The following is a 24,865-nucleotide window of genomic DNA, read 5'->3' as shown; positions in this document are numbered from 1 at the left end:
GAACAACTAAACCTCTTGACCATGTGTGCATGCCTTTATCGATTAAATAGCTGCCTCATACTTGCATTAATGAGCGGGTGTACGGTATACTTAATAAAGTAACCACCGAGTGTATTTGTAGTAAGGAAATATGGAGTATTTAGATTTTTATATTAAATGTAATTTTGGATTATTTGAGGAAATTACAATGCATAAGATTACTGTAGCATTGGGTAATTTGCTGAAATATTACATAGCCTCACAAACAGCAACAAAGTATATTTTACTCTATGACAAGTTCATAAATACCTGAAGTCAAGCCAATACAATTACACTTGATTACAGAATATATGGCTATAGAAAGTTTCGTTATATTTATCAATGGAAACTAGCTGGAAACTATTTATTGCAATAATTAATGAAATATTTAAGCTTGTGATTTTCAGAAAATCCGTTGTTGAAATGCATGATGATTTAAATTTCAATCTATTTTCTCTGATCTATGTATGTTATAATTATTGGCACTGCACAGTGTTAAAGTATTGCCTGCCTTATGATCATGTGTTAACTGAAATAAATAAAGAATTTAAGAAAATAAGACATTAAACAAATGCAGGCTATCCAACCCCCTGTGCCTGTTCTGCCAATCAACAAGATTGTGGCTGATCTTTTGCCTCCACATGTCTTTCCTTCACTTGTCTTTCCTTCACTAACCACACATCCTTTGTTACTCTTTAACATCTCTAAATATCTTGAATAAAGTGAGCATCATAACCAGCATCCACACTTAAGGACTATCTCAATATAGGACGTGCCCTCTTGTTACCACCATGAGGAAGGAGAAACAGGAGCCTGAAGACCCACACTTAGTGATTCAGGCATACCTTTTTCCCTGTTGCCATCAGACTTCTGAATGGTCCATGAGCACTCCCTCAGTATTCCTTCCTTTGTACTATTTATTTATTTTTGTTTTGGCATTGTACTGCTGCTGCAAAGCAAAAAAATTCACATCATAATTCAGTGATAATAATCCTTATTCTGAAAACCTCAACAGCCTCTTGAGCAGTAAATTTCAAATATTCACTAATCTCTTGGTGAAGCTTCTTCTCACTCCTGAATAGCTGACCTTGTTCTGAGTTTGACCTGATTCTGGAAGAAACATTAATTCTGCATTGGCCTTGTCAAGCCCTATTGGAATTTTTTGTTTCATTGAGATCGCCTCTCATTTTTAAACTGGAGAATCTGTTTCTTTTCTTCTTTTATTAAACATGCCACCCCACAGTCAATCTGATGAACCTTCAACCTCAGCACTTGAGGGCCTGAGTTATAGGGTGAGTTTTGACAGGCTGTGACTTTATCCATAGGAGTGTAGGAGTCCAAGGAGTGACGTATAAAATCTTGAGAGGCACAAATAAGGTGAATGCACAGACCTTTTCCTGGTGAAAGGGATTCAAAAAATGGACAGCATAGATTGGAGGTGAGATGGAAAAGATTTAAAAGGAACCTGGGGACACCTTCATGCAGGGTGGTACACCTGTTGCTTGAGGATATGGTTTAGTCACTCCAAGAACAACACAAATGACACTTGGATAGGAAAGTTAAAGGGATATAGGCCAAGCAGGGGCAATTGGATTGTCTTGGGTGGGTATCTTGGTCCTAATTTATTTTATTCCCAGCATTATTTTTGTCCCTTGTAAATTTGTGGTTCCTTCCAGACTGATTGTGCTATTTTATTTTTTGAATGCGTCACAAAAATATATTGAAAATGCCTACTAAGAAGTTCAGGGATTGTTGAATGCTATGGTGTGCAACAAGTAAATTCCCTTTGCTTTGTTAATCTCTTGTAGATCCTATGGGATAACTATTGGACATGCCAGTTTTGGTCCAGAGGTTATTTGATAAAAGTCAGCTTTAAAACTGTGTTTTAGGAGTTTAATATTCATGCATCAACAATTACAACTTCTTCATATTAACATACTTCAAATCTTCATTTTTGGATATGTTCTAGATCACTTTTGTATCCTGAGTGGGGTCTTCACTTTTTTCCTAATATTGAAGCAATTTAACGGATAATTTTAATTTGTGAATCGCATTTTCTTTTTTTTTCCCCACAGTAGAGCCTAAAAAACGGGGAAAATTATCAAGTATGAAAATCTAAAAATTCAAACACTGAAATGTCAGCAGATCAAAAATTGTTTATTCTCCCTTTGTTCAGTACTTAGTTTTCTCAGCTCAGCTTCTACAGCCAGCAGTCTTTATGGATAAGTCTCGGTTAGCTTTGCACAATGTGATGGAGCAAGATTTGCCTATTGCTACATGCAAAATTGCTCATGCTCTGCCTGTTAGTTTGGGAGTGACAGTGGACAGGAGTCTTGAGGTCTTGCTAGAGATCTTCAATAGGGTTAAGGTCAGGACTCTGACTGGGCCACTGTAGGACATCAATTTTCTTCATTTGAAGCCACTCCGTGGTTACTCTGGCAGTGCATTTTGGGTCATTGTCCTGCTGAAAGATGAACTTCCTCCCCAGTTTAAGCATTCTGACAGAGGTTAACTTTTTTTTTATCCTGGGTCTCTCTGTACTTATCTCTCCATCTTCCTATTAATCCTGACCATATTTCCAGTATCTGTTGCTGAAACGCATCCCCACAGTATGATGTCCGTCATACTTTACTGTAGGGTGGTGTTACCTGACTGATGCGCAGATTTAGATTTACGCCACACATAGCACTAAAAAAAGATATCTTTGCCCGTGAAGGCCAATTTATACTTCTGTGTCAAATCTACGCCGTAGCTGCATACCCTACGCCATAGCCTGACATGCACCTCCCCAAAAATGTAACTATGCGTTGTGGCAACGCAGACTGCAATAACTGTGATTGGTCCGCTTGGTAGCATCGCATTTCCTCCAACGCTGCAATAGGTTCCCAGGTTCCCTTTGGGCAACCATCGGGCAGGGAAGGAACTCTGGCTGCAATGCTTTCCTTAAAACTTTCCAGACCTCTGCAATTATGGAGGACCCTGTGCTTGTGCCAGTTTGTAGCTAGCTGCTACAGCCTGTTGACTTCCACCTGAAGCTAAAGCTCGAATGGTGATTGCCAGTCTCTGAGTATACTGTGCATCCACTAATGTGATATAAATGGTTGGAGACGATGAACCAAATCGTCAACTCTACCTGCCGACATCTGAAAATATTTGATATGCATTTCCTTGTCCATGTCTCTCAGTGGCCGGACAAGCACAGAAAATTCACTCTCCTTCAGTTTCTGTCGCCATTGTTTGAAGTTTGAGTTTCTTCATGTTGAGTTTCAACACAAAGAAATTCAACACAGTGGCATAGAAACCCCACTGCCAACTAGCGTTTTGGTGGTGAATTGCAGAGCAACGCAGACACACCAATGCACAAGTATAAATGCTCACAACGGCGTAGGCCACTTGTGTGGGCTATGGCTTACGCTACTACGCAGAAGTATAAATCAGCCTTAAGGAAAATGCTGTAAATGTGGAAGAAGACCTTGTGATCAGATGAGACTAAAGTGGAACTTATTGGGCCAACACTAGGTGGTACATTATGTATTAATGTCCTGAGATTGGGATCATTGACATTGAGCAATTGCCAGGTCCTTCCTTTTTGTACCAAGACCTACTTGATTGAGATTTACCAGGGCTTCTTGATACCAGGCGTAGTCAAGTTGTGCCTTAATTTTCAGGCAGTCACTCTTTTCTTCATATCCAGAAGTTGTCTGCTTCATTTCTGGCATACAGCATCAGCAGCAGGGAAAATTCTGTATTCTATTTATAAATTTGTAAAGGCACTTGGGAAAATAATAGGATTAGGTGGAGTCATCGTGCATTTATGAAAGGGAGCACATGTTGGACTAATCTGTTAAACGTCAAAGGTTCAAAGTAATTAAATGGATAAGGGGAAACTAGTTAATATGGTGTATTTGGATTTGTAGAGGACCCTATCAGGTGCAGCAGAAGAGATTATGAAGCATAATTGAATCATATGGTATTATGGGTGATACGCCAGAGTGGATTGGAGACTGGTTAACGAAAGAAAGACAGAGAAAGCAATAGACAGGTCATTTTCACTGAGCTGCCACAGGAAGTGGTGCTAGAACCATAGCTGTTCAGTCTATATTATTGACTGGGAAGAGGGCATCAAGTACAATATATCTTAAGTTATTTGATTAAGGAAGGCCAGTAGCGGTTTGAGCTGAATGGAGGATGTAGACATAATTAATGTATTTGCATTATTCAACATTTGATGCAAGTTTTCTTTGTGGAAGAAAGTAGAGTATTATTTAAATAGTGAGAGATTTAAAAGTGAACTGAGTGTTCTGTATCATTCAAACTTTCAAGAAATGTTCAGGGGGGAAGATAGTTTGTTGGTTTTATTGCCAGAAGATTTGGGTACAATAGAAATGTTGTGTATGTGTATACAGCCCTGGTGAGACTGTATCTAGAATATCGTGCATGGGTCTAGTCACCTTTCTGAAGAATAAATTCACAATTGAGAGAGTGTATTGAAGTTTCACCAGGTGGATTCCTAGGGTGCTGGGATTAGATAGGTTTGTTATCACTGTCTTATGATATGAAATTTATTGTTTTGCTGCAGCAGTACTGTGCAAAGACACAAAATTGCAAGGTAACTTGTAAAATAAATATATAGTGCAAAAATATAAAGAAGTGTTCATGGGTCTATAGATAGTTCAGAATCTCTGTGGAAGAGTGGGGGTCTTCAGGCTCCTGTATTAAGCAGACTAGGCCTGCATTTCCAGAATTTTGAAGAATAATAGTTGATCTGATTAAAACATACAAAATGGATAAAACACTGGACATGACAGATGTATAGTTTATTTTTCCTCTGACTGGGTATCTAGAACTAGAGACAATGCTCTCAAAATGCAAGATCAACCATTCGAGGTAAGAAGGAATTGCTTCAGAATCAGGTTTAATATTATTGGCATTTGTCATGAATTTTGTTGTTTTCTGGCAGCAGTACTTTGCAATACATAATAAAAATAAACTAAATTACATTAAGTAGTACAAAAAAATAGTGAGGTAGTGTTCATGGGTTCTTTGTCCGTTCAGAAATCTGATGGTGGAGCTGTTCCCGAAACGTTGAGTGTGTGTCTTTAGGCTTCTGTACCACCTCCTTGATGGTGGCATGAGAAGAGGTCATGTTCTGGTGATGGGGGTCCTTAATGATGGATACCGCCTTTTTGAGGCACCACTTTTTGAAGGTGTCCTCTGCTGGGAAAGCCAGTTCCCACAATCGAGCTGGCTGTGTTTACAACTTTCTGCAGCTTTTCACAATCCTTTGCAGTGGCCTCTGCATACCACACAGAAACACAACCAGTTAAAATGCTCTCAGGATCGGAATCAGTGTTATTATCACCAGCATGTGACGTGAAATTTGTTAACTTAGCAACAGCAGTTCAATGTAATACATAATCTAGCAGAGAGAAAATAATAAGTAAAATAAAAACAATGAATAAACAAGCAAACCAATTATGTATGTTGAATAAATTTTAAAAAACGTGCAAAAAAAGAAATACTGTATATTTTTTAAAAAGTAAGGTAGTGTCCAAAGCTTCAATGTCCATTTAGGAATCAGATGACAGAAGGAAAGAAGCTGTTCCTGAATCGCTGAGTGTGTGCCTTCAGGCTTCTGTACCTCCAACCTGATGGCAACAGTGAGAAAAGGGCACAGTATATGTGTAGAAACTTGTAATTCTTTTGTAACATGCCAAGTCTCCTCAAGCTCCTAATGAGGCTGTCATGCCTTATTTGCTCCAAAGGGTAGTGAAATGTTGGAATTCTCTCACCAAGAATGGTGTAGGGCTCTATCAATGAGTAGATTCAAGACTGAAATTAATAGATTTTGAGATAGTAAGTGTATAAAATTCAGTAAAGTGGCACTAAAGTAAAATTTGAATTCATTGAATAATGAAGCGACGTGCTCAATGGCCTCTAGCTGAATATGTCTATTATTTGGTTATCAGTCACTTTAGCATGCTAAAAGTGCAGGAGAGCAGAAGGTACATATGGTGATGCTTATGCTACAAATACTGAGAATGACTGTGAACTCGACCATATCCTTTGCAGTTCTCAGCTTTCAACTCTCACCAATTTCTTCCTCCCACAACTCCAATAGTGTCTCCTTGTACCCCAGTTTTGATGTAGATAAGAAAGCAATTTAATAAATTCCCTTAATATTTCATGTTTTCACTCATAGATAATGTTTTAATTAAAAATTTGTTTCCCAGAGACAAAATGATCTTAGTTGCATTGCTATGTAAAAAGTGATTAGAAATTATTTGAACAAAGGCAAATACACAATTTTCAAGCATTTAAATTGTGTTGGCACGTGGCCAAATGGTTAAGGCGTCGCTGTAGTGATCTGAAGGTTGCTAGTTCGAGCCTCAGCTGAGGCAGCGTGTTGTATCCTTGAGCAAGGCACTTAACCACACATTGCTCTGCGATGACACCGATGCCAAGCTGTATCGGCCCTAGTGCCCTTCCCTTGGACAAATCGGTGGCATGGAGAGGGGAGACTTGCAGCATGGGCAACTGCCGGTCTTCCATACAACCTTGCCCAGGCCTGCGCCCTGGAAACCTTCCAAGGTGCAAATCCATGGTCTCACGAGACTAACGGATGCCTATACTATATAAATTCTTGTGCAGTATTTTGTTCAATGGTTTTTTTAGGAATAATTTCTGTTCACACTTGCACTCTTGAAATTGCTAGTTTACTAGAACCTACAGGACTGAGTCAAACAGACATTGGTTCATCTGTGCTCCCAGTTAAGTAATCACCTCTGCGATGGAGCAGAGATGTCTCACAAGTTAAAAAAAATTAATCCATATTTTTTGCTGTAATCAATGTGTAAACATGCTTTTCTTTAATTTCAGGTACCTGTACCTCCTGTTTTCTAGTGATGACCTCTTACCCTTGGACTATTGGGTTTTTAATACAGAAGCTCACCCTCTTCCTATTTTACGTTCTATGAACTCTACCATGTTTGGAAATATGGTACTTCAATGAAGACTGCAAGAGAGCTGGAAGTGAACTCTACTGTTTTGTCGTAGTGCTAGCAGGACAAGTGCAACTAATCTTCAGAGAAAAGAAAGGATCCTAATCAGTAAGACTTGAATGATTTGAGATTAAATCATGTAAGAAGATGTGGACTACTGAGGGAATACATCTTTCACAGCAGAGTACAATGAATGTACAAGTTTACTATGGTGTAGTTGGCAATCAGTACAGTGTGAATGCTGTACAATTAACTTTATGACTGATGTTCAAAGAAAGCCTAACAGCACTAGATGTATGTAAGTAGTACAGGATATTTTTCTTCTGCACTACCTAAAGCCATTGAATCCCTGGCAAGAGTGGAATAGCCTCAGTTTTTAAAGAAATGGTATCTCTTTTGTGGAGTTTCCGACATGTGGTTCTTCCTATCAAATTAAAATGAAGATCTTTCAATTTTTGCAGGGAAAATCCTTGCAAAAGGCTGCCTCCATGTTAAACAGAGGGTTTGTTCCAATTCTGATGTAGCATATGATTGCTGATATCTTGGGTTTGATTGTTGGAATCTTACCATTATAAATGTGCTTGTAAAAATTTCTGCACCTTGCAAATTTTCTTTACCCATAAAGGAGTCTTTGCATTGATTTTTTTCAAAAATATTGGTATCACTTTCAAATGAGAACACCTAGCTAACTGTAAGTCTTGGTTTACTTTGGACAGAATTAAATCTTATAGTGTATTTTCCAGTATTGTAAAAAGGTGTTCTTTTTCCAGGATATGTGTTTTCATTTGGACAGAAAAGTTGTAGCACTTATTAGTCTGCAGTATTCGTTTCCAAAAGAGGCAGAAAGTTAGCACCACATTTGAGACTGAACCACTTCATTGTGGTAAAATAATTAAAAGATGGCTGAGTTTGATCCTTGCTTTCCTTTTAGTTCATAATTGGCGGTGATCAAGATTTTAAAAACTGCTCTTCAGCAGCGGTGAATAAAGGTCCAAATAAGAGTTAATCAAACTTCCTGGATTTGGTACACACCTTTTACAGTATTAAAAGAGGAATTGATCATTTGTGTTGTAAGCATCACTTAATCAAGGTCTGTAAAACATTTAACCCTGAATGATACCTACAGAAAGTTTGATTGTTTTTCATTTCCCCAAACTGAAGGATATACTTAGTTTATACAATCTGCTCCTCTTAACTCGGTTGCTTAAATTATCTGGAATTTCAAATTTTTTAACTCAATTCTCAGCATGATGTATTATTTATGCTTAATTCAAATTCATGGGTAATTTATCTCTTCAGCGCAAATGTGACTTTGAATTATTGGGAGTAGAATGTATGCATACTGAAACAAAGGTGTACCTAATGATTAAAGAAAACCACTGATGTCTGAGGTTTTATTGTTTACTGTATTAGCTAGTGTCTACTATAAGTTCAGGTAGGATGTATCCCCTTCTTCCCCCACGAACTCCGTAATTAATGGAAAAGATTCTTTGGAAGAGAAGAGGAAATCTTTATTTTAAGAGCCTACTTATTGCAACATGAAGCTGCATTCCAATAAGTGAATAAAACTTATTACCATTTTATCTTTTCTGCCCTGCTAATGCAAAAAAAGATGTTCACACCCGAAATCTCAATCCTGTACTCATCCTGACATTTTCCAAGCTTAAAATGCGGACTAATTCATTTAGTTGGTAATTGATGACTGTGGAATGGTTGTGCCTTTGACTCCATCCCTGATAATTGCTGACTACTTTGTGTTCAAAGTAAATTATGTATACATTACTATATACTACCTTTAAGTTCATTTTCTTGCAGGCATTTACAGGAACAATAAAGAAATACAATAGAATCTATGAACAACCATATATAAATAAAGACAAACAACCAATGTGCAAAAGACGACAAAGTGTGCAAATAAAAGAAATGCTGAGAACACATGTTTTAAAGAGTCATTGAAAGTGAGTTTGGAGGTCACTTTCAGTTCAGAGAATTTTACGTCCCTATTAACCCACATGGTTTTGAATCGTCCTCTTTCAAAAATCAGTTATCACACTTTCCCCTATAAAAACATCCTCAATCTTCCTGGTTGAAAACTACTATCATCAGTTGTAAGATGGATAATTTTTTTGGTATGTATTTCAACAGAATAGTTCCTGAAATAACGATTCTATTCTCTTTTTAAGGGAGTTTCTTTTTCTTGTTTCATACTTTCTTATTTGTCTGATGCTTGTTTTATTTGTAGAATACCTGAACTAACTTATTTCATTATTTTTCCATCCTACTGTTTTTGGAATGTATCACTCTGCAATATCTTTCTACTCTCAAGTCCTTAACATATGACTTGTCAAATCTGCTGAACTCACTTAGTTTTAATTATTTAAAACGAGGTTTCTGTTCCTTCCTTAACAGCGTCTAAGTGGTCATAATCAAGGTCTGTACATTAATGCTGCATTATTTAATCATGTTCTTGAAATTTGAGCAAGCTTTGACCTAATTAATCATGCTATTTTCCTGTAATGTATTTCCTCCATTCTGTAATTTAGTCATGCTGTCAATATTTCATCAAAAGTGATTTCAGTTTCCACATTTGTAACATTGCAATTCTCTATCCAAACCTCACTGTCTTTTGCTGAAGCTCTTATTTTCAATATTTAAAATATGCTTTTCATTGCCTTTGTGCTATCTTTGTGAAGTACAGGAAGATTTTCTACATTAAAGGTAATATACAAGTGCAAGTTGTTGATGCAGAATGATGTCTTCCACCAATACAGCCCATACTCTACCCGTCCCTACCTCCTTCAACAACCACCACCTCGAGAAAACTTTACTTCTCTAGGAAGTTGATGGGAGTATACAAGGTATTGTTCATTAAGTGATTGTTGTTAATTACTTTGCCATTGCTATTAGAAGTTTAGCTGGCTCAGCAGGAGTTAACTTTTTTGATAAAATTCTACAGAGGCAAAAATTTATAGTTAATCCTGAAGACCATATCAAGATCACATCTGTTGAAGTAAGAAATAGTATTTGATCCCTGAAGGCAGCGGTATCATTCAGCCATTTAATTTTCCTGCCTTTGTCCTCTTGATTGCTTTAATAAATAGAAATCTGTTGACCTTTTATTCTGAATTTAATTGTACAGACTCCACAGTTCTTAAAAACTGTGGTACAATTTCACAGTGTCAAACATTTTACAAACAAGTCGATGCATTTTTGATTTTGTTTATTTTAGGCTTTGTAGTGAAATCTAGTGATTCAGTAGTGATGAATTTATAGATTTGAATCTCTTAACTGGGAATTTAATTTGATAACAACTATCCTGAAAAATCCCACTTTATAACTGAAGAGCCTGTTACCAATTAAGATTGTGTGAAGTCAGCTAACTTACGTTGTTTGGGAGTTTAAAGTGAGAGGCTCAGAAACCACACTGCTTTTTATACACTGTAACCTTCAGTGTGTGAGTTTGGTACTTAAGTGTGTTTAGTGAGAAGGGTCTATGGGAGAATAACCTTTGATTCCACTATGTAACATTAATACAAGATGAGTAAGTCGGTGGTGGTTCAGAGTCATACAGCATGGAAACACACCCATGCTGAGTCCACACAAACCAGTAAACACTCTTTACATTAGCCCTATGTCGATCCTATTCTCATCCCATTCCCATGAACTCCCCTCAGATTCTACCACAAACCTACACACCATGGCCAATATACAGCAGATAATTAACCTGGGAAGTGGGAGGACACAGACGCATCAATGGGAAGCCATGCAGTCATGGTGAGAATATGCAAATTCCACAGGGACTCCTTTCTGACTGTTATAGCTTGTAGGTTATTAATGTGATGATGTATTTATGAAATATCTACAAGATGGCTTTTCTGGATCAATATATTGAGGAACCAACTTAGGAGGATATTTTGGATTGTTTTGTGCATGGGTCTTCGGTTGGGTAACCGAAATAGGACAGAATTTCACATTGCATTCAAAAGTGATATAATTTGATTGAGAACTTGGATCTTAAATCTAAAGAAAATTGTGAAGGTCAGAAAGAAGAGTTGGCAGTGATTGGTTAGGAAAATATTGCAAACTACGCATGTTGATGGGACATTGGTTAACATTTACAAGCACTGCACAAGTTGCAAAATAACTCCTTTTTGGCACAAATGCAAAGTGATTCATTGGTGGCTAACGAGAAATTAAAGGGAGCCTCAGAGGCTTTTAAAGTTTTCAGAAATAATAGAAATAAGTTTAAATAATAAATTTAGAATTTAGTAACAAAAATCATGAAGACAAGATAGATTATGAGTAGACTGGCAAAAAACATTAACACAAAATATAAGAACCTCTATAATATAATCAGCCAGTTGAGAAAGTGGGGGCACCTTACATTCAGACGATTATTTTCTTATAATGGGAATAAGGAAAAGTCAGAGCATCTAAACAACTAGTGTCTTCACATGAGAAAATGCACAAACCTGCAGAGAGGATATCCCCTCTTACTAAGCTCTGTCAATATAATTGAAAATGAGTAATAATTTAGGACCTAGACGCCTGAGGAAGGTCAGTTATTCAGAAGTGATTGACGGGTTTATGGTTATTAAAAGAGTCAGTGTATGCTGATTTTGTTGGAAAATGGAGCTGAAGAAGGTTGTGATCTGTAGCCTTGATCATGATTGATCAGATTATGTTGAATGACGGAGTAAGCTGAAAAGACTGGATAGCCTATTTTTACTCCATTTGATATATTTGTGTCAAAAATATGAATGCTTGTCACAGTTAATCTTAAATTTTTTGCGTCTTTTCCTGTGAATGAACTGGGAATTTAGGTGGAAAGAATGGAAGTGTGAGAATTGCAGCAGATGTATTTAAAAGAAATTCAGATTGTCTTGAATAATAGTTAGAATATTTCCTTTTTAACAGTCCCCTTCCTTGAAAATCTGAACAAATTAAACATTGCATGGTCACTGAATTCTAATTGTGCTTGAATTAGATATTGGTCTCTAAAGATAATGTACTTTTCATTTTGGTGCTCCACTGGCAATGACTAATATTCTCTTAACAGCAATGTATGAGCATAATTCAAAATAGCATATTTTAATATTTTAATTCAAAATAGCATAATAGCTTTGAAGAAATCTCAAAATACAGGTCGACCTTCACTAATTTAGCACCATTGGGACCTGAGGAGTGCCAGATTAGTGAAAATGTCAAATTACAGAAGGATCACATTAAGCATAATCAGTGCCGGATTATCGAAGAAACCCGATTACAGGTAGTTTGATTAGTGAAGGTCGACCTGTAGTAATTTTGAAAAGTTACAGATGGAAGTGGGTATTGTAAATACAAATTCTATTATTATTTAATGCAACTCTTAAAGGAAAAAAATAGACTCAACATAAGTACAATAGTGTTCTCTATCTGTCAATTTGTCACTGAAATTGGTCAACAATGGAGGTGGCATTTTGTCTATCACTGATGGGTGATAGCAAAGTAAAATAATTAAGCATCTGATAAACTAGCTTTTTTTTAAAATATTTCTATGAGATGTGGCAATCATTGAAAAGATCAGTATATTGCTTTGTGCATCCTTAGTTATCCTCAGGATTGTGGTGATCTGCACTGAATCATAGTGTATTAAGTGTACTTCCACAGTATTATTGGGTATGGAGTTCCAGCATTTTGAGCAGCAATTGCTGACCAGTGAGCAATATATTGTATTTCCAAGTCTGGATAGTATGTGATTTAGATGGAATTTTGAAGTGATGATGTTTCTTTACCCCTTCTTGCCCTTCTCTTTCTAGTATACAGCATTCATTGGTTTAGGATGAACTGCTGAAGAAACCTTGCTGAGTTGCTGCATTGCATTGTGTAGATAGGCCACATCACATCTCTGTTAAATATGATGGATGGTGTTCTCTAGATGAAAGTGTGCTTACCACATTTTTACATTATTCTTGGTTAAATCTAGAATGTGATAATTATCAATGTGGAAATATTGCCTGCTGTACTTCTAAATGATTTTTGGTGCAAGTTGTAAAAGGTCAAAAATTTGTGGATGAAAACCAATTTTACTTATAAAAATTGTCAATAGAAGGAATGCTAATACTTCCACCATCTGCAGTATTTTGCTTCTGAAATACCGTCATGTTAGATTTAAATCTGCTGAGTGGATTTGCTACGCTGAATGAAATTCTTGCATTTGTATCAAAAGTTTTTGTGCATGTTGGATGAAGAATGTAGAAACTATAGAATTTTGTTTTGTATCTTCAATCACTTTTCCATTTGGCAGTAGTAAAATGAGATGGGTGACATTATTTGCTTTTGGATCCCTGTACAGGCCAAGAATGAACACGGCAGATTTTAGATGAAGGCTGTAAAAGTAACTAGCCAAAACAGTATCCAATGAATAATGAATTTAAAATACGTATTTGAGAGCTCTCTTAAACTATTTTAATTTTTATGTGATGATGATTATCCCTGAAATTGCTTTTGATATTTATTTTGTCGAGACTACTTTCAGCACTGTATATGCTTTAATTAAACTGTGTAAATAATTGATAACATTTACGGCTTTAGAGGGAAAAAACTATCAGTTCTGATTAATGGAAAACCAGGGACATACTTTAAATGTATTCCAGATGAAAATTCCAGATATTGTTCAAGCACCTCTTATTCAGATGTATCAGTTCTATCTAGATTCTCACTGCATTTGGGGAAAAAAAGCTTTACTAGTTTGAGTTCATTCTTATATTTACATTTCATTTGAAAGCAAGAAAGAATCTTCTGTTGAAAACTGCTTGTATGGATAAATATTTTTTGTGTAGGAGCAGAGTATTATACCACTTGTAGGTAAAATTAGTAAATTGGTTATTGTCACATGTACTGAGGTACAGCGGAAAAACTTGTCTTGCATACTGTTCATATAATCAACCATTACAACAATGCATTGAGATCGTATGAGTTAAAATATGAGTGCAGAATAAAGTGATAAAATCCTTGTTTAACTGGTTTCTAACATGTCCACAAATACTGTGTCATATTTAGAATGCATAATTCTGTGATTTACTTGCCCTGCCAAAATGCCGACTTATTTTGGAAGTAGGTTCCAGCCTGTGAAATCTTGCATGACAAAATGATACAAAGAGTCTGATACCAACAGATGGAAAACTGACATTTTGTTGAACACACATAAAATGGTTCTGCTGAAGGGTTTCACCGTGCTTTTTTCCACAGATGCTGCCTGGCATGCTGCGTTCCTCCAGCATTTTATGTGTGTTGCTTGGATTTCCAGCATCTGCAGATTTTCTCTTGTTGGTGATTTCGGTGAAGTTAGCACTTTAGTTATTTTTTATCCATAGTATAAACTCTATAGGATTATTCCAGCATTTGGTGAAAAGCATAGAACAGTTCATTCCAGTTGCCAATTGTTTAGATTTGTGGATTGTACACATTGACTAAGAAAGTAAATACAGGTTGAGCACCCCTTATACGAAATTCCAAAATTTCACAACCTTCGAAATCTGAATGTTTTTGAGCGCTGACATGACGTCACAAATGGAAAATTCCCCAAGAACCTGCAAAGGTTCCCGGGGATGCGCAGGTCTCTGCGCGCCACAGACAGTTCTGAGAAGTGATCTCACATATGCAATAAACAAAGTTAATGAAAAATAGAATGATTACACGCAGCAAAAAATCAAGATCTCAATCGTGTATAATCACTGTCAGTGAACATATGCCACTTATTGGTATGCTGATCATTAAACAAGCAAAGGTCTATCACAACGAACTGAAATTTGAAGATAATTGTGAATATTCAGTAGGCTGGTTGCAGAAATTTAAGAAAAGGTATGGCATAAAATTTTTGTAGCATCTGCTGATCAGGAAAAGCTAGCACCAGAACAAGTCTGTGACGCTGATTGTTTTTCTGCCTTACACAATGGCATTACATTTATTTAAGCGTTGTTGATGAAGATCTAACACAGAACAAGTCTACAATGCTGATTGTTTTTATACTTTACAAAAAAAACCTCTTTTTAAAAAAAAAAAGTAAAATAGGAATACAGTGTACTGTAACCTTTTAATCTGGACCCCCTACAATTCGCCTACCACCACAACCGATCGACAGACGATGCAATAGCCACTGCTCTACATACCGTTATTGCAGATCTGGTGAAGAAGATTGCCTATGTGAGAATGCTGTTCTCGGACTACAGCTCAGCATTCAACACCGTAATTCTATCCAGGCGCCACAGGAAGCTCAGAGACCTTGGCCCTGTACCTGCCTTGTGTAGCTGGATTCTGGACTTCCTGTCAGATAGCTGGCAGATGGTAAGAGTGGGCTCCCTCACCTCTGCCCTTCTGACCCTCAACACAGGAGCCCCTCAGGGCTGTGTACTAAGTCCCTTCCTGTACTCCCTGTGCACCCATGACTCCATCAACACCTACAGCTCTAATCTGATAATTAAATTTGCCAATGACACTACATTGATTTGCCTAATCTCAAACAATAACCAGGTGGCCTACAGGGAAGAAGTCATCCCTCTGACAGTGGAGTTAAGAAAACCACCTCTCCCTCAATGTCGCAAAAACAAAGGAGCTGTTTGTGGATTACAGGAGGAATGGGGACGGGCTAACCCCTATTGACATCAATGGATCTGGGGTTGAGAGGGTAAACAGCTTTAAGTTCCTCGACATCCACATCACCGAGGACCTCGCATGGTTTCTACAAACTAGCTGTGTCGTGAAAAAGGCACAACAGCACCTCTTTTACCTCAGACGGCTGAGGAAGTTTGGTATGGGCCCCCAAACCTTAAGGATATTCTACAGGGGCACATTTGGGAGTATCCTGACTGGCTGCATCACTGCCTGGTATGGGATCTGTACCTCCCTTAATCGCAGGACTCTGCAGAGAGTGTTACAGACAGCCCAGCGCATCTGTAGATGTGAACTTCCCATGATCCAGGACATTTACAAGGACAAGTGTGTAAAAAGGGTCCGTAGGATCATTGTGGATCCGAGTCACCCCAACCACAATATATTTCAGCTGCTACCATCTGGGAAAAGGTACCGCAGCTTAAAAGCCAAGACCAACATGCTCCAGGACAGCTTCTTCCACCAGGCCATCAGACTAATTAACTCACGCTGATTTGAGTGTATTTCTATGTTACATTGACTGTTCTATTTATTATAAATTACTATGATTGCACGTTTAGACAGAGATATAATATAAAGATTTTTATTGCTCATGTATGTGAAGGATGTAAGAAATAAAGTCAATTCAATTCAATCAAAACACGGCATCCTAGGTGGAGAGTGAAAGCCTGCTGTTGTTGCTGTTCAACAGCTGATTCAGGTATTCTCTCGATGCTACCATGCCGCTTTTGTTGCCTTGCACGCGTTATATTTTCATTATATTAATGGTATGTAATAATTTTTACTCTTGGTTACATATGTGTGATGAACAAGTGTAAGACAGACTGCTTACCTGTAGGACATAAATTCAGAATCGGAAGTGGTGGTGATCCCAAGCTATCTCATTATACTGTATATTCCAAAATTCAAGCACTTTCCGTCCCTAGCGTTTTGGTTAAGGGGTGCTCAACCTGTACATTTTTGCTCTGTTGATTGCAGCATTCCAGAAAGAATTTACACAATTTACACTTAAAGACAGAAGGAGTATAGAAGCAATTAAATTTTTAGAATTACATCATACCCCTTGTAAGTTATTACTTAGCCTGATGCAAGAGCTCCTACTTCAAGGATGTAATATTCAACAGCAAATAAATGTGTATTTATGTGCTTAAACATAACAATTGCATGAGCAGAAATGTTGATGGATCTGGCTGATAATTCTATTAATCACCCATGGCATGTATCCCAAATATAAAGCTTTTCAAGAACTAAAAGTAATTGGATTCTACGTAACTAAAAGATAAGTGTAACTATAAAGACATAGTAAGAGTTGTATAAGTTTGTTACAATGGAAATACTTTGTTGACATTTCCACTCAAAACTTTGAGAAGGCAGATGATGCAAGAGTATTCTCAAAGGTACAGACAATTGGACTTGGGAAGTTTAAATTGTAATTTAACAATTCAAGGTAAAGGGTCTTAATAATAATGAAGGTTCTGTCCAGAATTTTTCCCTGTAGCGGAGGACTTTCTCACACGCCGCTCTGACGTAGTGGGAAATCGCATACTAGGCAAGTTACAGCAGTGATTTGCCATTGCCTTCTGCTGGGTGAGTTTTGTTTTCCAAAGAGATCATCAGCTTTTAACCCCGCACGGATGGAAAGCGTGCAGGGGAGCCGGCTGGGTTCGAACTCGGAACCTCCGCCCCGCAGTCCAAGCGCTGATGCCACTACGCCACCAGCGGGCCCACAGGGTCTTAAAGTTGGGGTAAAATTGGCCTTAACTACAACTCTCCCCCTCCTCCCTACAGATAAGGTATAGAATGATTACTAGTGGATGGTAGCATCAAAGTCAATGGAAGTAGTTCGTCCATTTCTGTACTAAAACCTAGCTGAGCTTCACAATTCAGGATTGTTGTTCTGCAATATGATGTGGCAGGTGCACTGGTAAGGTATTCCAGATTGTTTTCAATTCACACTGTATGTTTAACCTCAATTTCTAATTGTCTTTGAGAAAGTAATGGTAAAAAATCTTGAAATGTCAAAATCCATCTGTTAAATCTGTTTTTGATATAACTCGGCATAAAGAATAGTTGGGAGTGAGTCAACTAGATAATTTTTTTGTACCTAGTGTTACATAAACCCCAAACCCACTTTCTTGCCTAAAGCCATATATATTTTATGATGCATTAATGGTTTCATTGTCATTGATCCTGGTTTTATTTATTAACTACATTTTAATTCTGATAGGATTTGAACTTGCAAGTGATTAGTCGAAGTCTCTGGGTTGCTACAATGGCAGAAAGCTATTCTGTAGTATTGTTGATATACATGTACCTAAAATATCATTGTATAATGTACCATTCAGCATGATGTGTACTTTTCACTACTGATAGTGAAGTGAAAATCAATAGATACTGAAATTTGGAAGTCTTTCGTGAAAAGTAATAGAATACACAGATGATTATATTGGAAATTATTTGTTTCAGTATTGAAGAGGCCTTAATTGTACATTGAGACACAAGAAAACTTTGAAGTGTGAAATTCTTCCATTTCTAATCAGCTTCTCAAGGGAGTCTTATAAGGTAATAGAGGCCCAAGAAGTCTTACAAGAAAATATATATTTTCCGTACAAATATTGGAAAACTTTATAATGTTTGTTTTCTATTATTGTCATAATAACAAATGTTTTGACACCTACAAGCAGAATTTAATCATCATTTCTACATTCCATTTGTAAATATTGGTGAAATTGCAGTGATTTTTTTCTGATACTTGGTTAGCTTTTGTCAATGTAGATACCATCACTCGTCCTCCTCAGAATATTTCTGCCACTAATTGTGTTTAATTCCCACTGGAATTATGTATATAGAGCTTAAAATATTTCTCTTTGAATTTAGCAGCCTACTTCTGACATTTTTTTTATTAAACTTGAGTCATATACTGACTTGGAGAGATGGTGTGCTTTTACCTGTAGGTGGCCTGTTATTAACACAGTGTCATTTTATATATTACAGATCCTAATAATTCTTGCCTTATTTCAAGTTATTTCATAACAAAAGAAACTTGTAGAATAATCAAGAATGATGTCATTTCGAGGGACTGAATGAAATGCTATTCTACAGCAGGACCAATAATGAGGACAATGGGCTCATCGCCACCTCAGAACCCAGAGGACTGTAGTGGAAGCAAGACATTCTCATCACCGAATGACAACCAAGTTTTTAAAAAAAGCTTCTATTCTCTACCAATTTCAACACTTCAGAGAAATTAGGATAGGTATTGTACATGAAAGACAGGGAATATGGGGTGCTGTGGTCTGGTTGCAGGTTGATGGGACTAGGCAATGGTTCAGCATGGACTAGATGGGCTGAAGGGCCTGTTTCTATGCTGTAGTACTCTGCGACTCTAAGACCAGTATTTGTCAAAGTTTCTTCACAGTCTGCAGTGCAAGGGGAAAAACGTCATAAGGCAAAGTACTTGTTGAAATATTTCCTGTTACTAATGCCAGCTGAGATTGGCTGAGAAAGAAATGCCAAGGAAGAATGCAAGTGCTTTGATGTTTTCAGGCCAGGTGAACAATATTAAGACTTAGCCTTAAATTTTCTGTCAGTTGTTTAATAACACTTAATCGACTGAAGTGTATTGAGCAGTGTTAGTAAATCAGAGCAAATGTTCTTGTGTCTACCTCCAGCCTCATTGATTCTATTATTTGTACATTAAGACATGACTTGCACAGTTTTTATAAAGCATTGCCATTTCATAAATCCTGACAAGTGTGCAATACAATACACAAATTCTTTTTCCTCTCTTCATGAGGAGCTGATGCTCATCTCTGTCAGAAGTGGCAGACTGGTGACAGGGGGACCTCGGGTTCTGGCAGAGAATGGAAATATTTTTTAAAACTATTTGTCATTTGGTGTTGAGGATGACTTGCCTCTACTGCAGTTCTGTAGGTTCTGAGGCAGTTGATGAGCCCACTATCTTCATTATTGATGCTGCTGTTGAGAAACTCAACAATTTTAATTTCTGTGGTACCATTCACTAGCAACCTCAAAGTGTTCAAGGAGCTCAGATGTCAAGGAACATCTATGGAGATAAATAGACAGTTGATGTTTTGGGTCAAGACCTCTGATATGAACTTTACAGCTTCATTCCATCATCTGTGGATCTTGTGTCATCAGTAACCTCACCAGGTCTCTTCACTCTGATAGTATTAATAAAGAAGGCACATCACCATACTTACTTGCTTGGATGTGTGAACAGATTTGGTGTGTCCACGTGGATTCTTTTGTACTTCCTCAGATGCACTTTAGGAAATATTCTAATGAGTTGCATCAGGGCTAGGTATGGCAACTGCTCTGATCTTGACTGAGAATTAGCAGTGTGTGGTAAATGCAGTCCCAGGCCATCACAAGCTCATCATTTCCCTACTTTCAGCTAGTCTTCAGGGCTTCTTTTCAAGATACAAGTTACATAGTCTGTATTCTATTGATTCCAACACCTCTAGCTTGGGCACAGATGTTTTTGCCCACTGCCACCTCCTTGGCATTCCCCTTAGCTTGCATGGCATTGTAGCAGACATGGAAAGGAAAAGGATTCGAGGGCAGTCTTTGAGGATTCTCTGCAGTCCTTGACTGATGGAATCAAAATCTGCTTGGAGATTAGCACTGGCATAATCTATGATGCAAGATTCCCATTCTACTACCCACATGGATTACTACATTGGTAGACATTCCAACTGGTCTTGAAGGGTAAATGTTGCCTTCCTGAAATCAGTATGAACTGAGTAGCAAGGAATAAACTATGAATTGGCTTATTGCCCACATCTCACCAAAGGATCAGGTGATCAGCTGTTTTTGCAGAAGGCATGGGAAAGATTCTTTCCTGACTACAAACTTTGGACACCAATGTACACCCAATTGAAACCTTCTGCCAGCTTAAAAGTCGCCAAAGATATGACCCTTGCAGATTGCAAAATTATTTCCAATATTATTCTTTGAGATATAGGGCATATTCCTTGGTGCAGGGGTGGGATAACAGCAGGCAGAAAAAAAGATGGGTAGTAGGACCCTTGGAACAGAAAGGAAGTATGAGGCTGAATTACAGCATGCAGGTGGAAGGAGGATTGGACAGTGGGATTGGTTCAGAGGCATAGAGGTCAGTGAAGGAGAGGAGATGATTTAACGGGGAATTAAGGGACAGGGTGGCTGAGGGGTATACTGAGGAAGAGGCAGTAAGCAATAATATCTGCTTGAGCTGGAAGTGTTGGAACAAATACAAACAACACTCAAGATTTCTTGTATATGGCCACAGAGCAGAGCATCTAAGAAAAGATGTGCTGGCATTGGAGAGGGTCCAGAGCAGGTTCACAAGAGTGCTTCTGTGAATGAAAGGGTTAATGTGTGAGGTGCATTTGATGGCTCTGGGCCTGTACTCACTGGCGTTTACAAAAGTGAGGAGGGAATCTCATTGAACCCTATCGAATATTGAAAGGTCAGGATGTAGTGGATTTGAGGTGGATGTTTACTGTAGTGGGTGAGTCTAGGATCAAAGAGCTCAGCCTCAGAATAGAGGGATTTCCATTTAGAATGTAGATGAGGAATTTCTTTAGCCAGAGGGTAGCAGATTTGTGGAATTCATTTCCATAGGTGGTTATGGAGGCCAGGTCGCTGTGAGTATATTTAAAACACAGGTTGATAGGCTTTTGATTAGTCAGGGTGTCAAAGGTTACAGGAAGAAGGCAAGAGAATGGGGATTGAGAGGGATAATAAGTTAGCCATGATGGAATGATGGAGCAGACTGGATTGGGGAAGTGGTCTAAAGCTGCTCCTATGTCTAATGATTATTGCCCTACTTAAACCCCTGACCCTGACCCCCCAGTGCACCGCAGTGGAGTGGCCACACGCCTCTACTAATGCAGCGTTGATGTAACAATTTGACAGTAAAATCCACAGCTTTCTAAGGAAAAGTTTACAGAATTGTCTATGTTTCATTACAATAACCTCATTTACAATTCATTTACCATTAGGGATTCAACCAATTGTCATTGAATAACATGCTCTTGATGCTAAATGGCAGGTCTACACAACTTTGTCTCAGCCTTCAAATCATGGCTTTGGATTTCACATTAACAAATATGTCAGCATATATACTTCTGATGTGCAGGAAGAACAAAGGAAAGAACAAAAGCGCAAACAGGAAATCTGCAGATGCTGGACTTTCAAGCGACACACATAAAAGTTGCTGGTGCACGCAGCAGGCCAGGCAGCATTTCTAACGAGTTAGTCCCAATGAAGGGTCTTGGCCCAAAACGTCAACTATACCTCTTCTTAGAGATGCTGCCTGGTCTGCTGTGTTCACCAGCAACTTTTATGTGTGTTGAAAGAGCAAAAGGCAGAGTTCCTGGATAAATGAATGATATGAAGTGAGAATTGGACAGCAAAAAACACAAGGTATGAGGAGTCATAAATTAAAGACTAATGAATGGGAACTATTTTGAAAGCAATGAGAAATATGAAATTATAGTTAATCCCAAGTGGTTTAGTTTGTTACGTATTCGATACATTGCTACACCAGTTACTAGTCCATGTCGTTCACCTCTAATGTCTCTGGTAGCTTCTTCCATCAACACCAACTACAGTGTGAAGAGTAGCTCCGTGAAGAAGTGGCTGTTAAAGCTTAACTTAGCTGAAGTATGTAATGCTCTTCCTTCAGCTTGCTTTGATCTTTATTAGATCAGTATAAGAGACTTGGGATAGTGGCAGTGGCTGAAGAATTACTGAAGAATCAATAGTTAAACTCATACTTCCAGGCTGCAAAAGTCTTCCTTGTTTTGTATTTAATAATCACAAAACAGATAAATTGGTATTGTGAGCATCAAATCCATTATACATTTAAGCCATAAGTAAGCAGCACACATATCAAAGGCCCCCACCCTCCAGGCCATGTTTTCTTCCTGCTACTACCACAAGGTAGGAAGTAGCTGAGTCTTGTGCTCAGCAACATTTATTACCAGTGTGGATGACTTCACTCACCTCAACCCTAAAATGATGCATTACCTACAGACTCACTTTCAAGAACTTTACAACTTATGTTCTCACTATTATTTATTTTGTGTATTTGCACATTTGGTTGTCTTTTTCATGTCAGTCTTTGTTTATGTATAGTTTTCCATACATTCTATTGTATTTTATTTTCCTGTAAATGCCAGTGAGAAAATTAAACTCAGTATAATATGGTGACATATATGTACTTTGATAATAAAGTTACTTTGACTTGACTTGGCTGGAGCATGTAAATTGACATTTCATCTGAATGCGCAAACACAAGGAAAGCTGCAGATGCTGGAATTTCAAGCAACACACATCAAAGTTGCTGGTGAACGCAGCAGGCCAGGCAGCATCTCTAGGAAGAGGTACAGTCGACGTTTCGGGCCGAGACCCTTCGTCACAAAGGGTCTCGGCCTGAAACGTCAACTGTACCTCTTCCTGGAGATACTTTCATCTGAATGGATATGTTTATAGGCTTTGTTTGTCTACATGAGATGAAGGGCCAAGTGTCATCTCCTTGACTTACATGGGGAAGTGTGAGTAGGGAGAAGACTGTGGGGTGATTTAAAGGAGGAATAAGGGAAGCTGATGAGTGAAGGCAGTTGTATCCTGTTGGAGAGAAAGATAACTGAAATCTTTTGATTCTGAACAGGTCAATAAAGGTTGCTGACAAAAAGACAGGAAATGTATCAATCAGCATCAAGAACCTTGCCACTCACTGTGGAGGTGAAGGCCTAGCTGAGAAAAAGGAGCATCTTTCACAAGCACTAGCCTGAGAAGTGGCACTGTGATGGGGGATAGCTATAGACATTGATATGGTGAACTATGTAATGTTATTGAAATTTTTCTGGCCATAGAGGAGGTTCAAATTACTTTAAATATATTTCAAATAAATTACTTTAAATATATTTCAGACTGATGCTTGATTATGTGCATGCTAGAATATTTGTTGAACTAAATCCGTATAATAAGTTCTATTAAAATTGAGAGAATGTCTTTAACTACTTACCTGAGGAATCAAAGATATAAGAAAATCATTCAAAATGCTGGAAATATTCAGAAATGTTCATCCTTTACACCCTAAATGAATTTTATGAAGGTGAATAAGGTAATTATATGTTAAGTGAGACTAATCCGATATTGATATTTCAATAATCTTGTAGATTAACCAGATTCTACAAAACATTCTAACCTTGTGGAATCAGTCTTGCATAAAATACCATTGCCACTTTCATAGTGTGAATTTAGACTAAAAGAGTTAAGTGGCAGAGGGAAGGAAACATTATCCTCCCTTGCCTAAAATTGAGTATGCATAAACTTTGCATGCAGTTGTTAGTTTACACCATGCTAAATTTTGGCAATTCATGAATTGTGTACTTGAATTTGTTAATTCAAAACTCTAATTATTTTTCCTAATTTTAATAAATGTATTATTTAGTACATCAAGTGAGTACCATCTACACTGAATATATTTTCACAGCAATCACAGAGTCACCCTGCCATGCTGGCTAAAGCTGAATTGAAAAATGCATTCTTAAATCATAGAGAGTATCAAACCATTTCTGGCAGGTTAATCCAAGAGTAGAGAACAGATTAAAAAAAAATAGACCAGTTTCATTCAAGGTAATTTATCATATAATTCTTTTGTTTAAATGAACTCGCTCTTATTCTTTATTAGATTTTTAGGCAGCTGATTTTTAAATTGCTAATGTGTGTATCTTGCTACTTTTGAGAGAGAGGATAATTTTTTTTTTGTCTCCAAAGTTGTGTTAATATGCTTTGGTTACTCTGTTTCTTAAAATGCTTACATTTTTATTCTCATTCCTAACATAAAATCAGATCTTATTTAAAACTTTGGACTTTTGATTGTAGCCCTGCATAAAACATTATATTGAAGCTGTAGTGATAATTTCTTACTTGATTGATTTTATGTACAACTTGCTGCAGAAAAATCTATAATTTTGCAAACAAACTAATGAAAATAAATTATCTGATTGCTCATTTTGTTTTTAAGGCCAGACACTAGATATTTTGTTAATATGTTGATAATTAGCATTATTTTAAAAAAACTTTAATGAGGTTTTTTTTTAGTTGAATTGTTAAAGAAAACAATCATTCCATTGAATAGCACACCTATTGTGCACAATCTACAGTATACATAGTAATTT

General features: G+C 37.4%; 1 protein-coding gene across 8 annotated transcripts in view; it reads left to right on the top strand.

The window, feature by feature from the left end:
* The window catches only part of man1a2 (mannosidase, alpha, class 1A, member 2), a 143,131-nt gene extending 119,368 nt beyond the window's left edge, over positions 1-23,763 (top strand). For 4 of the 8 annotated variants that reach the window (XM_072260363.1, XM_072260361.1, XM_072260364.1 and 1 more), the window contains one exon: positions 6,898-14,427. In XM_072260363.1, coding sequence (XP_072116464.1) covers positions 6,898-7,030 — 133 coding nt within the window. In that variant the 3' untranslated portion in view covers positions 7,031-14,427. Of the gene's footprint in view, positions 1-6,897; positions 14,428-18,134; positions 18,772-23,349 lie in introns of those variants that run through there. The other 4 variants (XR_011886309.1, XR_011886306.1, XR_011886308.1 and 1 more) reach the window with 4 other exon arrangements.
* Positions 23,764-24,865: the final 1,102 nt, after the last annotated feature.

The sequence above is a fragment of the Mobula birostris genome, chromosome 6 (genome assembly GCF_030028105.1).
Source record: "Mobula birostris isolate sMobBir1 chromosome 6, sMobBir1.hap1, whole genome shotgun sequence".
Taxonomy (NCBI): domain Eukaryota; kingdom Metazoa; phylum Chordata; class Chondrichthyes; order Myliobatiformes; family Myliobatidae; genus Mobula; species Mobula birostris.
This window is presented reverse-complemented; position numbering and strand designations above follow the sequence as displayed.